This window comes from Monodon monoceros, unplaced genomic scaffold (genome assembly GCF_005190385.1).
Source record: "Monodon monoceros isolate NGI ecotype Baffin Bay Population unplaced genomic scaffold, NGI_Narwhal_1 Super_Scaffold_3, whole genome shotgun sequence".
Classification (NCBI taxonomy): domain Eukaryota; kingdom Metazoa; phylum Chordata; class Mammalia; order Artiodactyla; family Monodontidae; genus Monodon; species Monodon monoceros.
In genome coordinates this window covers 9,026,242-9,045,312 of record NW_021703780.1, presented here as the reverse complement: position 1 = coordinate 9,045,312, position 19,071 = coordinate 9,026,242, and the positions used below count along the sequence as shown (strand labels likewise).

The window sequence follows — 19,071 nt, the reverse complement described above, 5'->3', positions numbered from 1 at the left end:
GAGATATAGACAGATGTATGAAGGCTCCGTGGAAGGGTAAGGAGATTCCAGGCTGAGGCTTCAATTTGCTCTGTGACATGAGATGCACAGTCCCCGCCTGGGTGGGGTACCTAATCAAGAACAGAGGATTAGTGTCTTGTATGCTCACATATTTTTCTCACCAGATGACTTCTGTCTAACCCAAATGGTTCCCAAACCTGCTTACTTCAGTTGTCTCTGATATCGCAATTACATAATGAAATGTCACAAATAAATATGAGTGTGAGTAAAGGGTTGCTGTTTCTATGAAAACTTAGTTGAATGTTTCGGAAAATTTTGATAAAGACAAGATGCAAAAAATCCTGTCCATCTAGGGACAAGCAAGGCAACTGTCAGAATAACACTACAGTAAAAATCTTTGCTCTGCAAGACTCTGTTCTCGTTCCGGTTTTAAGAGAACAAAACTGGACATCGCCAAATTATTAAGTCTGGCTTTTGCAAAGAAAATGAGATTGAACTCAATGGATCTATATTCAGTGACAAAAAGCCTAGGTCTTACCTCAAAAGACTGTCGGATGAACGTATGTGTTTTTGTGATTCTCGCCATTTCAACTCTTCTCAGTGAACCGAAACCAACCCCTGGACCAAGCCGTCATTAGGAGGCCGCCTCGGTTACAAAGGTAAGAAGTAAGGAAAGGCGGGTGGGAGTGAAGCTATGGGTTGCTTACTATATATTAAGAAGTGTGGGGACTTCCCTGGTGGCACAGTGGTTAAGAGTCTGCCTGCCAATGCAGGGGACATGGGTTCGAGCCCTGGTCCGGGAAGATCCCACATGCCGCGGAGCAACTAAGCCCATGCGCCACAACTACTAAGCCTGCGCTCTAGAGCCCACAAGCCACAACTACTGAGCCCGCGAGCCACAACTACTGAGCCCTCGAGCCACAACTACTGAAGTCCGCGCGCCTAGAGCCCGTGCTCCGCAACAAGAGAAGCCACCGCAATGAGAAGCCCGCACACCACAACAAAGAGTAGCCCCTGCTCGCCGCAACTAGAGAAAGCCTGCGTGCAGCAATGAAGACCCAACGCAGCCAAAAATAAATAAATTAATTAATTTAAAAAAAATTTTTTAAAAAAAGAAGTGTGCTCAACAGGTGTTTTTTAAAATTTACTCCTTACAACAGCCCTGCACGTTCTCATTCTCACTCAGCAGACCAGGCAACAGAGAGGTTAAATAAATTGCCAACTATCAAGTTACAGCATCTGGGTAGGAACTCAGTTCTGACCTGTATCCTCAGGGTGGCCATTTCCATTGGTCTTCCATGCACCTGGACGTACTCCCTCTAACATGCTCCACCCATGCCCTCCATCAGCCCTCCACCAATGATTCATCCTTGCCCTTCACCTCCCATAGCTAATCAATCACCAAACCCTGTCCAATTGACTCCCGTCAATATCTATTCCATTTGTCCCCACTGTCACCTTGCAGAAATTTCACATCTTCTTTTGCACAGACTTCTGCCAGAACTAGGTTGCCCCAATTTCTTAATAATCAGATCTGAGCGGCATCATTCTTTAATATATATCAGTTTAACACTTGCTCTTTCTGCAAGCTCTTTCTTCATTGGCCTCAAGCACATTGCCTTCCGGGTATATCCCTGGTTCTCAGCAGTACTTCTCAATGTCCTTGGTGGCCTCTTTTTCTTTTACCAGCCTCTGAAGTATTGATGCTCCTTAGGGGCCATTCCTTGGGTCTCTCCTTATTCTGGCTTCTTCCCTGGCAGATCCTATTTTTGCCAACAGCTTCAACTGCATTCACACGCTGATGATCACTGATGGCCCTCCTACCATTTTCACAACTGTTTAGTATTTCTGTCCACCCAGTGGCCTGTAAGCACCTCAAATACAAATATGTATGCCCCAAACTGGACTCTCATCTTTCACGTCCCTTCGACCAGCCTCAAGCCTACTTCTTCCATACACATCCCTCAGCGTTGTCCATCTCAAATGTTGAAATCATCCTTCACTTCTCCGTCACTTGCCTTCACAACCCAGTCTCAAGCCCTGTGGATTCTTCATGTCCTCAAACTTCCCATGGCCGTCACTCCTTTCAAGCCTGCCGCTAGCTTTCTATCACCCTGTTTCCATTGTGTCTCCAAAGGAGACCTCCTCGGGGCAGTCAGCATGAGTTTCCTAAACCATCTGTACTTTGTCCAGGTGCCTGCAAGAACAGCCACTTAGTACGTTAAACAAAGCCGTTGACATTGCATACAAGATCTTTGATGACCTAGATCTCTCCTACTTCTCCAGTTTCAAAATGTTGCACCCCATAATCACTCTCCATTCCAGGAATAATCAACTGTCTACGGTTCTCCAAACAAGGCATCTTCCCTCAACTCTGACTTGGCACCTGCCCTTTCTCCTGTCCAGAACCCTGGAGAACTCCTACTCCGCCCTAAGATTCTTAGAGAAGCTTTTGTTGTCCTCAACTCCTTTCTCCTCCCCCATCCCCAGCAAAGTTCTCCATAAACAGCATCATTTTATAACCAAAGTACTTAATTGTATGTAACCATCATGTGCTGGCTCGGAGAGGTGCCGGGGGACAGGATGAAGAGAAATTCTCACAGCTCCTCCTTCATTTTCAGGAAACTCCTTCCTCCTTTAAGGGCCACCTGACATCCCAGACCTTAAGGTCAGTCCTCCAAGTCCCCGACCTGGTCCCCCAGGTCATGGTCGTCTTCTCCATCCCAACTCCAGCCACGATGCAGAACTATTAGTGGCCATGATGACAATCCACATGACACCCTAGAACGTGTCACAGTTCTCAGATTCCCCTTTGCTATGGTTGCTTCACCTCTGAAGTCCTAATCTCCACCCCAAACTTCCTATTCTATCCACTAGATACATTATGACACATGCATTTTATTATCTTCAGTCTCTATCCCTTTCCATTTGCCCCATTTATCAGTGCCTTACTGATCCGGCTTCTCTCGCAACCCAGCCCAAACCCCACGGCCAGTCTCCGGCAATCTCAAGTGACTGTGCCCTTTGGACACTCCTACCTGACAAAGCCTGACCCTGACACAGTCCACTTTTTCCATTCTACATTCTTGGCAGGCGAGCACTGCAGAAGAAAAATCAGTACTTGGCACTCAGCCACTGCAATTCATGGTCTCCTATTGCAAATGGGTTCCAAGGCATCCCTCCATCTTTCCACTTGGCTTTGGTCCATTCCCTCACTCAGTCTTCCTGGTGGTTAATACTAACAAAATGTGAGACATGATCTATGGTAAACAGATTTGCAAAACAATCTTAAAGGTACTGGATAAAGCGTGAGAAGAAAAAAGGCTAAACTTGAAGTGTAAATTAGCTCTAATGCTATGTGCCCTTAGGTTCCAAGTCAATTACTTTCATGGCACTAGGAATACTACTGAGATGTTGTCTTAATTCTTATAGATGTTTAGAGTTTGACAAATGAGGTGAAGGGTGAACCACTGGTAAAAGTGGCTGGTTTCCAATCCCTCATGTCCAAGGTACCCTTCATGCTTCTTATTCTTTATCAATGAAACAAACACAACTTTTGTTTTCATTTTAATTTATTCTGTGTAAAGTGAAGCATCATACAAACCACAGAAGCTTTAGATATAGTGTTGACCAGTTCTAAAACAGTGAATAATCGTTTACACAGACTCATCTCTAATTTTACATCTCGTTATACAAAGGTACTATTAACACACACAGTTCTAATTCCTTATAAACCTATTTGTCAAGCAGCAAGATGACAATACATCATAGCATAGCACAGAATGTTTCCTCTAAGAAACCAGAGCAGCAGTATTTGGTGAATGGTTATGCATAGAACTGACTTAGAGGGGTAAACACTGGTCATAAAACAGGCGACACATGTATATTAACAAATGCAAAATGCAACTTTTTAAATTAATATAAGATAAAATGTTACTCTTTATGCTTTAAGTTAAAAACTATAGAATACTTTAAAGGCAGACAATAATCCTAGACTCCATAACAAAATACTATTCCATTAATTGCTTAAGGATCCATAACCTCTGAGTACTGCTCATTGGCTTTTTAAAGTCAACCTGAAATATAAAAGCACTTGAAGTTTACCAGTCAAAAGCTAAAGTTACATTGGTTACATGTCACATTAAAACATACCTTTTAAGAAAAACTGACTTTAAAAAATACTGCATTGTTGACTTAAAATAATTTCAAAAACTTTTGCTCTTAAAAGTAAAAATGCACTGCTTTCAAACCTTTCAACACAGTTTGGTTTAAAATGCCCTATTTTGTGAATCCGTTACTTAACATATTGCCAACTTTCAGCAAAATAACAGTTCGAAGTTGCTTTTAAATCTGATAACACCTGAAAAAATGGGTCAGCATGTCTATAAATTGGCTATCCACCACAGAATGATGTATTTATGTTTCCACCATGAAAACATCACTACAAAAATCCACTGGATGAATTCTATTTTTAGCTTTATGTAAATATTAAAAACCTTATTTAACAATGTCACACAAATACTTAGCGTTTTTTGGCCTTGAAATCAGAGCAATGCTACCAATAAATTTGATACAGGCAATCTTCACAAAAGTTTCAGAAGCAAAAGAAGAAAAAGATTTGGAAATGGTTGGTTGGGAAGGAAAAGCACCCACCAGAATACTCATTTTAGAATTAATCCTCAAACGATGACGTCCTTGTTCGCCATCACTGTTTGTGAGGATTCAAACAAGACTAATACTTGTGTCTTTAATGCTCAGGACCCTCTAAACTTTAAAACTGACCACAGGCTACTCCGTCTCCTACTAAGAAACTGAAAATGCACTTACGATGAGTTCTGTAAGTTCAGCTACAAAAGCACTAAAACAGGAAAAAGAACAAAAACACTGTATCACACAAATAATTCTGTGTTAACAACTATTTCTCCCGCCTCTCTCAGTGGCCTTAGAAATATGTACTATGGCGAGTGTACTGGGGGGAAAAAAACGTTTTAAACAAAGGAATTCGTTTGTAGAATTCTCATATTGGCAGCAGTGATTTCACTTTCCTAAGAGTTAAAACACGGTAGAGTGTGAGCTATTAATATGCTTTGGTTATATTTCCCAAGCAAGTTAAGCAGAACATTTCACACAATTCTATTTTAAAAAGACAACCATAAAAGCATAAATATTAATAAATAATACCAACATGTACATCTTTCAGGGATTAATTTGTGGATGACCCTTGCAGATTTTAGGGGTTATATCGGCCATCATTCTTAATACTGACACAAGAGGAAGTTTACCAGCTACTTAAAGTGTGTCAGCAACCATCACCTAAACCTAAGGTACCCACTACAAAGCGGAATCCACAGCTCCAAATATCAGACTGCAAAAGATCTAATTCAAATATCCTCCAGCACCAAGAAGCATTAAAGTTCTCTCTAACTGATGAGCATTTTAATGTGATATTTAGCTAGTATGAAGCATTCAAATTAATGCTTGAAACTTGTGTCACTGTTTTGTTAATCAATATAGTCACATAAAAACAGAAAACTGCATCCACTAAGGAAATAAAGACAAAGACTGTGCCCGACTCTCAGCTGCTAGGGACCTCTCCTTAGCAAATACTTAAAAGGAAAGTTATACTCTGTAAATTCCCTTTTAGTACATCCAAAGGGCTACAATGACAGCAGAGGTGTTCACCACCTTAGGGCAGAGCAGATGAACCATTAACAAACAACAAAGCTATCAGCATGAAGTATGAGGTATCAAACAAAATTACACACCATCATAAAATAGAGGTGATATTCTGTAATGACTAGTTCTTGAGAAACAAAGGTTTAAAACGTAAAAAGAACTTGGATTAATAAAATAACTTGGCTTCGCATTTCATGCTTGTATAAAGCAGGCAGCACTAAACAGGAAGGTTCTTTAATCCACATCTCCCTTCCCCAGGCAACAGGCAGTCCAAAGTTCAGTGAAGACAAACGCGGGAACCTGGCAAGAATCATTTTACAGTAAAGCAGGCGTTTTCACCCACTCTCTATTTTTCCTCAATACCCAGTACCTCTGAGGTCTTGTCACTGAATTGCTGTTTGTGAAGAAGTATTTTCTCCACAACACATGCCTTGAGCATGAAGTCCTCCCATACAAAAGGAGTAACTAATCCTACTCTTCCTAAAGTAGAGGATAGGGCCTAGATTCCCAAGTTACTACTCTAAAATCTTGAATAGGGTGCTCCAAAATGTATCTCACAGAGGATAACTATTTTAACAACATTCTAAGAGTCAGAATTAAGGTCCCCAATAAATAATTGCTATCCTAGAAAGAAAAATAAATTTACAGACTACTTTTTTTCCTAACCTAAGATGCCATCAATTGTAAGACGCACCACATGTATCACTAAGAAAACACATAGGCAATTAAACTATGACACAATGCTTGTGTATCCTGTAGAACGTCTACTTTTTTAATTTACTCAAACAGCTTTTAGAGTGAAACAGATCTTTATCACGTCAATCTTGTGCATACGTAAAGAAAGTGTATGATGAAATAAGTTGGTTAAGTTATGACTATAACTTCATAGTCTTGAGTCTAACTCCTCTGAATCACTCAAACCACAGCCATCGGTGTCTGCATTCTCCCAGACCACAGCACCCTTGGCATCATCAAGAGTGCCGGCAATGCAGCATCTCTTAATACAGCACTCCAGCACTGCCTGCGGTTTAATATCAGCAAGAAGCGCTGGACAAAATGATGTTTGACGCCTTAACGACAGTCCTGCTCGATGCATGAATCGATCACACCAGCCTCTTGTTGCTTTGAATTTTGTTTCATCTATTCCAAGGGTTTTGGCAATTTCTCCTGCCTTCAGCTGCATCGCCTGGCGTATGACAGGCAGTCCTTTTGCACGTGTCTCACTGACAAAATGTAGCACAGCTTCGTCTACTTGTGGGTATCTTCCTTTCTTAGGTCCGGTAAAGCATTTTGTTGTTGCTTTACAAGAAAATATGGAATTTCAGTCATTCCTCCAGCGACGGATATTTGCTTCACTAATATCGAACGTACGCCCTGCTGCTCTGTTTCCATGCTTTTCTGCATACACGATAACTTTTCGTTTCAATGCTGAATCATAGTGTAATCTTTTTGAAGACATTTTTAAAAGCCAATTAAACCTGACACATTTGATACCAACAACAGGACAAACCTTAAGTCCACACAGGCACAGGCGAGGATAATTGCACCATGACTACTGCCTGGTTGACAGTAATCGTAAAATGCATCCCGATTTCAGACAAGGTATAATGTGGGGGAAAAAAAAGTACAACATAGAACTAATATTAATGAAATATGGTTTTTCAAGCCTGTAATATTTACCAAATTAACACCAGTGCAAGAAGATAAGCCCAAGAGTCAAAGAATAAGTATATATGTAGAAGTATATAAGCAAAAATTATCTTTACGATGAAATCTGCAATGGTCCGATTTGGTTGTAATTCCCTTTATTTTCATATGGCTTACATGTAAATCTTTTTTTGAATTGGACTTAAGATCCAAGAATGAATGTTCTTCAATCTTTTAGCAGATTGCAAAGCTAAGTCATTACAGAGAGAGACTCCCAGTGTCCTTTGTCATTCACTATCAGAGGACCACGGCTCAGGTCAGTGGCCTTCATCAACAGGTACCCTCCTTTGGCGAGCAGATCTGATCCTGTGTGGAGATGATGAAGCATCTTCTTCTGTTTCAGACCCTGAAGGTTCATGATCTCCCTCCTGAGATCCTGTGTCTCCCACCAGTTCCCGAAGAAACTTGAATTTTGATAAAAAAAGATGCCACACAAAATACCAACCTAAAGAGAGATAAAAACATTAAGAGAAATTATGACACACAGTATTATCAGTTGGGAACATTTCAGTTAATTGTGTGTGGGGTGTGTGTGTTACGAAACAGTATGTGTAATTTAAACGTATATGTGATTACAATTTATGTAACAAACATTTATCAAGCATTACTATGGACACAGCATAAAGATAAACTCTGGGATTCTACAGAATGGCAAAAACAGTTTCTGCCTTTACGGAATTGAGAATTCAAGCTTGGTCCATCTACATCAAATTTATAATGAGATTATGATATCTAAGTAGAGTGTTTATTGTATTAAACTCAACTTTTTGAGAGCATTTTTCTGGGGAAGAAAGAATACACCTCGCTATTTACCTGGACGTTCACACCTCAATGTCAATATTTACTAAAAACAAGTTTGCTTCAATCAGAAAGCAAGACAGTAAATGGCAGGATTTACTAAATCACCTGCACTTTGGTAAAAACTTCTCAGGACCAAACTATTCAGGAAGTTTCTAGAAATAATAAACTTTCACAGAAAATTAATAAATTTTCTTTAATCACACAATGCAAGATGAAAAGCCAGAGCACCAGTATCTTAAATTCAAGATTTTAAAAAATACAGTGTTTTCATGTCAAAGCCATTAAAAAGTCTGAATAACTCTCCTAAAAAAAAAAAAAAATTACTAACCAAGTTTTGCTTGTTTTTGCAAGGAGTTTTAAGTTTTAGACGTCCACTCAGATAGAACTAACAGTCAATAAAGGAGAACACAGGAGATAAAACTCCTGAACCCATGACTGGTTGCTCTGAAATGTTAAAGAGTACTTCATAAACAAAACTAACCACTGCTAACAGTTTTCCATGCTAGCATGTACTCTCGATGCCTTCTACTTTAAAACTCTCTAGTTTCATAGAAAAGCAATGGACCATAGCATATTCTGATGACTAGCATTTTATGGAAACAAAATCCAACCAGCTTTTCTACCCCAGCATTACAAAGGCCGAGATGAATGGCCACTTAAGGAAGTTTCTAGTTTTACTTGTTTCTTTCTTATAATCTCTGGGGGTAAAGATGAACATAAAATCCTTGGTACTAAAAACCTAACTTCAGAGATTTAACCCTTTTCTCAAGTTTTTGACTTCCTTTAAGCTTGAGTGCTGAGTGCTAACTGAACCACACCACAAATATATTTTAGTCAACTGTGTGAGTAAAGCACCTAACTCTATAAAACAGTATTTTAATGATACTCCAAATCAGCAAGCTCTCTCTTCACTCAAAATTCTTTGTAAAAATAGGCACAGCGAGGTAGAGGGAAGAGCACTGGAGGGCTCAGGGGGCTCAGGCCTGACAGAAGACTGATAAAGCCACTGTGAGGAATAAATAAATAAAGGGCTTAGGTGCCTAGCACCGAGTCCACATTTGGTGAACTGCTCAATCGACAGGAGCTGTGGCTGTCCCTGGGCAGTGGGATCTGGGGTGACTTCTCCTTTGTTGTTGATTTTCTTTTTTATTGAGATACAATTCACCCATCATAAAATTCACCATTTTAAAATGTACAATTCAATGGTTTTTAGCGTATTAACAAGGTTGTGCCACCATCACCATTATCAAACTCCAAAACATTTTCATCGACCGCCAATGAAACCCCATACCCATTAGCAGTCCCCTCCCCAGTTCCTCCCTCCCCAGCCCCTGGGAACCATTAATGTACTCTCCTGTCCCTGGATTTGTGTATTCTGAGCGTGGCATACAGACGGAATCACAGTACGTGGTCTCGTGTGCCTGGCTTCTTACACTTAGCATATATTTTCAAGGTTCATCAAACACGTTGTTGCATGTATCACATTATTCCTTTTTATTGTTGAATAATATTCCATTGTAAAGACACATCACATTTAGTTTTAACCATTTACCAATTAACAGACCTGGGCAGTTTCCACTTTTTGGCTGCAATGACCAACTGCACAAGTTTTTGCACTGACGTGTTTTCATTTCTCTTGGGTATACAACAGACCTTCGAACAAGACAGGGGTTAGACTCTCCCCACAGCTGAAAATCCACCTGAAACTTTACAATCCACCCTCCATACCCACAGTTCCACATCCAAGGATTCAACCTCAGATCAGGTAGTGGACTGCAGTGTGTATTTAGTGAAAGAAATCCGCATGTTAAGTGGACCCACACAGTTCAAACCCATGTTGTTCAATGGTCCACTATACCTAGGGGTAGAATTGCTGCGTCATATGGTAACTTAGGCGTAACCATTTGTGAAATTGCTAGTCTTGTCCAAAGCGGCTGTGCCATTTTACACTCCCATCAGCATGGTAAGAGGTTCTCAATTTCTCTACATCCTCACCAAGACTTTTCATTGCCCACCTTTTTTATTATAGTCATCCTAGTGGGTGTGAAGTGGTTTATCATTGTGGCTTTTATTATGGCATTTCCCTAATGACTAAATATGTTAAACATCATTTTCTTGTGTTTATTGGCAATCTGTAAATCTCCTTTGGAGAAATGTCTACTAAATTCCTCTGCCTACTTTTTAATCAGGTCGTTTGTCTCTTTAAGTTGTAAGAGTTCTTTATATATTCTTGATACCAGACGCTTATCAGATATATGATCTGCAAAACATTTTTTTCCCATTCTGTGGGCTGTCTTTTCACTGTCTTGATAATGTTCTTTGAAGTACAATAGTTTTTAATTATGATGGAGCCTAATTTATCATTTATTCTTTGAGGAAATCCAATTTATCTTGTTTTCTTTTGTTGCTTGTGCTTTTGGTGTCATATCTAGGGAGCCGCTGACTAACCCAAAATTATGAAGATGTATGCCTATGCATGCTTCTAAGAGTTTTAGTTTTAGCTGTTACACTAGGTCTTTGATCGATTTTGGTTAACTTTGGTGTGAGAGAGAGATCCAAATTAATCCTTTTGCATGTGGATACCAAGCTGTTCCAGAACTATTTGTTGAAAAGATGGTTCTTCCCTCCATTAAATTGTCTTGGTACCTTTGTCAAAAATCAAATGATCGGGCTTCCCTGGTGGCGCAGTGGTTGAGAGTCCGCCTGCCGATGCAGGGGACGCGGGTTCGTGCCCCGGTCCGGGAAGATCCCACATGCCGCGGAGCGGCTAGGCCCGTGAGCCATGGCCGCTAGGCCTGCGTGTCCGGAGCCTGTGCTCCACAACGTGAGAGGCCACAACAGTGAGAGGCCCATGTACCGGAAAAAAAAAAAAAAAAAGTACAGCTCCTACAATTCCTCCCACCCAAACCTGATATGCAGACACCAGAAACTCCTTACCTACTCTTATTCTGTGGGGCGTGGGTCTTATACCTTATCCTGAGATTGTAAGAGAAAAATGGGAGGGAGGGACAGAGGAATAGCAGAAAGGAGGGGGTGGAGGGGGCAGGGAGAAGGACTGTCCACAATTATATGCACTTAGTCAAAAATTTACACTAATTGTTAAAACAAGTATTGCAGTTTTTCATAGTTTAAAAGGCAAGTCTGTGAGTCAGAAAAACTGGCTGGCAACAAAGGGTGTGTGTCCTGGGATAAGCAAATAAGCACTCAACTTGTGTGTGCCAGTAACTAAGCATTAGTTCACAGGACGGATCTCATGAAACATACCGTATATTGTTTTTCTATGCAAGATAAATGTGCTGGCAGCAGAAGGGTAGCAATGGCAGATGAACTTGAACGACGGACCATCACTGTCAACACACCACAAACCCAGGGGACAGTAGTAATCACAGAGTTCTCAGTTCATGAAATGCTTTACATTCGACATCTCATTTAATCCTCTCATTAGCCCTCTGAATTAGTGAGACTAGGAATCATTATCCCCATTTTCTAGATAAGAAATCAAAGGCTCAAAGTGACTCATAACCATTGAAAAGGGCTAGCTCGGCAAAACAGCAATGAATTCAATAAGTGTATCAAATTTCTCATATTTTCATAGTGAAAGTATGGCTAAAACACAAAACACTAATTAGGGAATGAGAATATGATTTCCTACCCAAGATCTTTTTAGTTCAAAAAGCCCAGGTGCAGTAGAACAAAAAATTCTTATCTTTGTGGAATCATTCCTCCCATGGAGTTAATCCCACCTTCAAGATGATATCTAAGTGGTTAACTGACTGGCTCAATACCGATCTTGATTTGTATAAAGCTCTTTTCCACCTTCAATCCTATAACCTTATTTTCCGTTCACACAGAAGGCAGCTAGCTAAGGTTCACTGCTAAGTAATATGTCCAAGGCCAAGACACAGGCAAAGTGAAAACAGAATCATGCTCTCCAACCCTTCCCACCAAGCTCCCTCTACTGCACATCCTTCTGTAAAGACACACTGGGCGGCCCCAGCAGACAAGCCCCCGGAGAAACCATCACTGACCCAACACAATGTGGAACCGAAATACCTCCACACCCAAAACCCTGTTACCCAGTAAATAGAAGACAGATTTAAAGTTCCCTTTAAAACCTCTCTTCTTTTTATTTTCCTCTCCTTCCAGTGATCACAACACTCCCATAGATCCAAATATTACCCCTATTATAGAGGATGACCAAATTTTTCATCCATACTTTCTACCTTTCTTAAACCCCAGGAAGGAATCTCTACCTCTGGCTTGAAGACATCTTTAAAAAGTATACTCGTTCAACAGCTCCTTCTCCTGATGTTCACATTTCTGTAATGGGTGTTGTATCCTTTCCCCATCTCTCAGGTGGGAAAGAGCGTATTTCAGCCCTACCCTGCTTTACTTCAGTGCTATAGATTCTACCTTAATAAACCCTCTCCCATCTGTTTCCTTCGTTATATTCCTAGTGCCATTCTCTATCCTATGTCAAATCCTTATTATCTGTCAACTGGATTACCACCACAACTTCTTATAACTCAGAGGCACACTGGAGCCACACTGCTTGGCCATGAATCCTAACTCAACAGCTCACTCGAAATTTGGGCAAGTTAACCTCTATGTGCCTCAGTTTCCTCGTCTATAAAATACAGACAACAGCACCCACTTTCAGAGTCAATGTGGTAATAAAGAGAATTAATGTGTGGAACCTAAAAAGAATGCCCGCACGTAATAAACACTCATCAAATGTTATCCATTGTTATCATCTCTTAGACTCCAAACTCTTCCTCTCCAGGGCAAACTCCACAGACAAGAGGTTACTACCACTGCCACTGAGATTTTTAAGCATCATGAACACATAATTTTTACGTCTTTCTACTATACTATCTCTTCAGTAGAGTACTGGGTGGCTGCTTTAGCATTTCATGCTCACTTCCATCCTTCATTGTCTTAATAACTAACTGTCGTCCCCCCAAGACATGAGTTTCTTAAGGAAAGAAAATTTATGGTTTATCTATGGTTTCCACTATGTCCTCTATGTCTTAGAAGAGTATCTGGCACAGAGTACGTAGTCCAAACAAACCATTCAACTTCCATCCTCCAACCCCAACCCCCAACACACACCAAAAGTACCATAAATTTAAGGGGTTAATGACTTTCACCAATTGATCCATTTCAGAGCTCTTAAGTTTTCTACTATGTAACAAAGAGTAGCTGATAAAAAGACCTGCTGAATGATGTTATTGACAACATTGATATTGAACAATGTTATCAACCAAGTTGACCAGACATGTACAGAACATTCCACTCAGTAACAGCAGAATAAACATTCTTTTCAAGTATAGGCAGAACATCCACCAAAACAGACCATTAATTCTTCTCATTAAGTGTAAACCATCCTAAACTTGATACACTTTTCTCACCATAACAAAATTAAACTAGAAAATGATATATGGGGGGAAAATGTCCTAAATAAGTCATGGTTCAAAGGAGAAATCACAAGTGAAACTAAAAAATATTTTGAACCAAATAAAGTTTTTTTAAAAAAATCAAAAGTAATACCTGGAAAGAAATTTATATCATCAAATAGTTATTTTTTTTAATAAGGGTCTAAAATCAATAATCTAAGCTTCCACCATAAGAAACTAGAAGAAGTGCAAACTAAAATCAAAATAAGTAGAAGAAACTAAAGATATAAGCATAAGTCAATGAAATAAAATATGGACAAGTAAAGAAATTAAAAAATCAATAAAACCAAAAACCAGATTCTTTGAGATCAATAAAATTTATAAACCTCTAGCCAGAGTGACAAACAAGAGAAAAGAACACAAATAAACAATATCAAGAATGAAAGAGAAGACATCACCACAGATCCTACAGATATTAAACGATAATGAGAGAACATTAATTCAGATTAAATAGACATAGTGCTTGAAAGACACAAACTACTACAAAAGCTCACTCAAGAAGAAACAAGTAACTGGAATAGCCTAATATTAGCCCAAATGAAAGATACTGAATTTGCAGTTAAAACGTTTCCCCAAAGTCCTGGCCTAAATTAATTCTACCAAACATTTAAGAAAGTATACTAGGGATTATGCTTCATTAATTTTTGGACACTCATGACCTCCATCACAGCACCTGAACATAACAGCTCATTAAGTGTATTTTATTGAGTAATACTACAAGGGTTATCCACCTTGAGACAACCTTGGTTTGTACCACATTTAAGACTGTATTTGTAATAGAAATTTAATAATTTATATTGAGCAATCTGTCTTCATTTCTTCTTCAAATATATGAGGGCCTTCTACATGCTTCTACTCTCTAGGATCCAGGAATAGAGCAGTGAACAAGCCAAAGAAGGTCCCTGTCTTCACTGAGCTTACGCCTTAACTGGGAGAAACAAACACATAAAATACAGTCAGCCCTCTGTACCCATGTGTTCCACATCTGCAGATTCAAACCACCACAGACAAAACTGACAAACATAGACTGAGGAGATGGAAAAAGGTATTCCGTGCAAATGGAAATGGATAAAGACGATGAAGTATATGTATACAATGGAATATTACTCAGCCATAAAAAAGAATGAAATCTTGCCATTTGCAACAACCTGGATGGATCTAGAGGGTATTGTGCTAGTGCAGTAAGTCAGAAAGAGAAAGAAAAATACTCCATGATTTCACTTACACATGGAATTTAAAAAACAAAACAACTGAACAAACATAACTAAACAGAAACAGAGTCATAGATACAGAGAACAAACAGGTGGTTGCCATAGGGGAGGAGGTGGGGGGAAGGGTAGGGAATATGTAAGGGAGATTAAGAGGTACAAACTTCAGTTGCAAAATAAATGAGTCACAGGTATGAAATGTACAGAGTGGGGAATAACATCAAGATTTATGTAATAGGGCTTCCCCCAGTGGTTAAGAATCCGCCTGCCAATGCAGGGGACACAGGTTCGAGCCCTGGTCTGGGAAGATACCACATGCCACGAAGCAACTAAGCCCATGTGCCACAACTACTGAGCCTGTGCTCTAAAGCCCATGAGCCACAACTACTGAGCCCACATGCCACAACTACTGAAGCCCGCGCACCTGGAGCCCGTGCTCCGCAACAAGAGAAGCCACTGTGATGAGAAGCCCGTGCACCACAACGAAGAGTAGCCCCCGCTCACCACAACTAGAGAAAGCCTGCATGCAACGAAGACCCAACACAGCCAAAAATAATAAATAAATAAATAAAAATAAAGCTATAAAAAAACTATAAACAAAAATAAATCTATTAAAAAATATTTACATAATATCTTTGTATGGTGACAGACGTAACTAGACTTTCATGGTAATCACTTTGAAATGTATAGAAATATCAAACCACTATGTCCCGTAACAGGAACTAACAGTGTGGTAGGTCAATTATACTTAAAAACAAACAAACTCAAGAAAATGAGATCAGATTTGTGGTTGATGGAGGAGGGGTGGGATTGGATGACGGTACAAACGTCCAGTTATAAGGAAAGTAAGTACTAGGGATGTAATGTACAACAAGATAAATAAAAGTAACACTGCTGTATGTTCTATATGAAAGTTGTTAAGAAAGTAAGTCCTGAGAGTTCTCATCACCAGAAGAAAAAAATTTTTTTTCTATTTCTTTAATCTTGTATCTACATGAAATGATGGATGTTCACTAAACTTACTATGATAACCATTTCATGATGTATGTAAATCAAATTATTATGTTATACACCTTAAATTTATACAGTGCTGTATGTCAATTACATCTCAATAAAACTAGAAGAAAAAAAGACAAAACTGACACGACTTCCAGATGGAGTTGATATTTATAAGAAAAGGAAAGGGCAAAACCAAGGATGACACCCAAGTCCTTGGCTGCTGACAACATGTGAGCAGGGAGGGAGAAATAGATGGTAGAAATCAAAAGTTCTGTTTTAGATGTGTTTAGTTTGAGATGGTTATTAGATCCTCAAGTGGAGATATTGAGAATAAAAGTTTGATGCACTAACCTGGGGTGCAGGAGAAGAATAAGAGCTGTAGATTTAATTTTAGTCATCAGTTACAGTTACTATTTAAATCTTTAGAACTGGGTAAGATGAGTAAGAGAACAGAAGGAAGGTGAAAATAGAAACACTATATATTTGTATTATAACATAATGTAACATAAAAATACAATAGAAAATAACATGCATCTCATGGAGTAATGGCAAGTACTAGTCGGTAAAATTTTTATTTCAGAGACAAGAGAGATAATGGGTAGATAGATGTGGATATAACTAATTGATATACGTAATTTATCTATATATACTTATGAATGTACAGGGAGCAATGAAAATTTATTTCCTAACATAGACTGTGATCAAAAAAAGTTAAATACTAGGGGATGAGAAGCCAGGAAAAGATAAACAATTAACCACTATGGTAGGAAGAACACCATGAAAGTATAGTGTACAAAAGCCAAGAGAAACGCTTCATGGAAGGAATGCTCACCTGTATAGAATGAGTATGAGAGGTTACGTATCAATACAATTACAACTCATAAGGGACCATGGACTTGGTAATATGGAAGCCATGTGTTATGAACCTTGACAAGGGCAGTTTCAGTGAACAGTGGGAGTGGAAAATATTTTTAGAATGAATGAAAAGCAAGAAAGTACAATCAACAGAGACAGGAGAAGGTAGACCTCCCTATGGAACCTGAAATTTGAAAATCATAATTCACTATGTGAGTCGGTCAGAGTTCTAAAATAAACTAGGTTATGAGTTTCTTGGGGCAGACCCATGTCATCAATTTTTAATCCCCAATGTAACTATATTTGGAGACAAGGCCTTTAAAAGGTTTTTAAGGGTAAATGACTTTATAAGGGTGGGGCCCTAATCCAATATGACTAGTGTCCTTATTACATAAGATTAGGACATGGACACACACAGATCAAAGTCCCGGAGAAGACCCACCATCTACAAGCCAAGGAAAGAAGCCTCAGAGGAAATCAACCCTGCTGACACAACGATCTTCAACTTCCAGCCTCCAGGCTCCAAGGAAATAAATTTCTGCTGTTACACGTCTGTGGTACATCGTTATGACAGGCCTAGCACACTAATACAACACCCTAGTTTCTCTCTCAAATCTGGTGGGATCCTTCCCTCTTCTTCCTAAGCCCCAGGCCCCTCCTAGTCAAAACATGAAGCTACCACATCATTCACTCTCCCAAAAAAAAAGTGCTTGGATTACTTCTTAGAGCTATTAGTCTTGACCATCTCAATCAAAATTAGGCATTCTTTTACTTACCACAGGTCACCTCTCATTCTATAATGTTTTCTGAAACCAAAGGCAGGGTACTTTTAGAAAAATGAGTAAAATTTAAGTCAAATAGCTATTGGGAGCGGAGAGAGCAAGTCTAATGTATGCAGCAATTCGGAATTTTGAGGCCCCAAAGGCAAGTTTGGCAAATATTCTATCTAAGGTGTTGTTACATGGTTTACATGTTACATTCCTATCTCCAGGTAGCTTGCTTCTTCAAGTTAGAAAAGAAAGCATGTTTACCTCCTTCCTCATATCCAAACAAATCACATAGATCTGGTTTTCCTTACTTCAAGGATCTTAAACACCTACAATTAGCCCAAAATCCTGACATCACAAGCAGGAAACTGAGAAAGGCTTTCCAATTGTTTTATCATCAGAAAAGAAAGGCTGTAAGTTAGAAGCTTTAACTCTAGTGCCTTAGTAAAAGCAAGAAAATTAAAAATATACATACAGGTATATAAATACAAATATACATACATGTCTATGCATGCATAAAAGCAAGAAAATTTAAAATATACATACTAGTGTATAAATACAAATATATGTCTATACATGTATATGCACGAGTGTCTCCAAACATGGCTGATACTGAGCATTAAGTACATTAATCATGCAATGAATAAGCCCTATAGTATTTTGAATACTGACCAATTACTGCATCAACCTGAACCCCTACTTCAATAGTGTAATTATCAAAAAATACTCACTGACATCTGGTTCTAAATACCAAATTTTCACAACTGCTCAGCCACTTGGCTAAGAGAGCTGTGGTTATCAGTTACTGTGCGTTAAAAAAAAAATCTACAATTGCGCTAATATTACCTTGAGAAAAAAGTTTCACGTCCTCTCGTTCCATGAAGGAAAAAAAAAAATCACACCAAACAAAACAGCACCATTATTACAGAACTAAGAGTTAGGTTACCTGACCTTGGAAGTTTAATATAGCCGGTGTTTCTAAGTCCTGCCGCGTCTCAACATTTCTGCTTGGAATTTAGTTTAAGCCTGAACTCCAAGGAAACAAAAAATTTCACGCGTGCTTCAAACCCAACTCTGTCCCTGCCTCCGGTTAAACGAAGGTACTGAAACCTCGCTTTATCATCAGAGTCAGAACGTGTCAAAAAAGAAAAAGGAGTAATAAAATCACTTCACCTTCGGATACAGGCCAAGGTTAAAATCTAAGCAGACGGCGGTAAGAATGGCCATCAGGACGCTGCCGGTGAAGCAGGACCTGCTTTAACCCCGAACCAAGATGCCCAGCCCTGGATGCTGTTCTTCCCTCTCCTGGATGACAGCGGGCCTGTCGTGGATCAGGGCTCACTCCCGAGGTAAGTGAAAAACAGATGATTTGAAGACACTTGCCCACCCAGGCCTTCTTCTTTTCGTTTAAACCAGACAAAACAAGCCAGTCGACCAGACGCAAGCCGGCGTGTGTACCGCGGAGTGTAACTGCCCCGCGCGACGCCTCACTCACCGCACACCATCAGCAGCAGCACGATCAGCAGCGTGGCCACGAACACTAGCAGGGTCAGCCCGACGCTGTGCCACATCTTGGGGGCAGGAGGGCGGCCGGCTCCGAGC

At 39.6% G+C, this 19,071-nt stretch overlaps 1 protein-coding gene across 1 annotated transcript; it reads right to left on the bottom strand.

Annotated features, from left to right (window-relative positions):
- Positions 1–3,566: 3,566 nt before the first annotated feature.
- SMIM13 (small integral membrane protein 13) lies at positions 3,567–19,065 on the bottom strand. Its single transcript, XM_029241681.1, has 2 exons — positions 18,965–19,065; positions 3,567–7,828 (listed from the first exon to the last, which is right to left on the bottom strand). Exons 1-2 carry the CDS (start codon positions 19,038–19,040, stop codon positions 7,641–7,643), a joined length of 264 nt encoding a protein of 87 aa, XP_029097514.1. The 5' UTR covers positions 19,041–19,065; the 3' UTR covers positions 3,567–7,640.
- Positions 19,066–19,071: the final 6 nt, after the last annotated feature.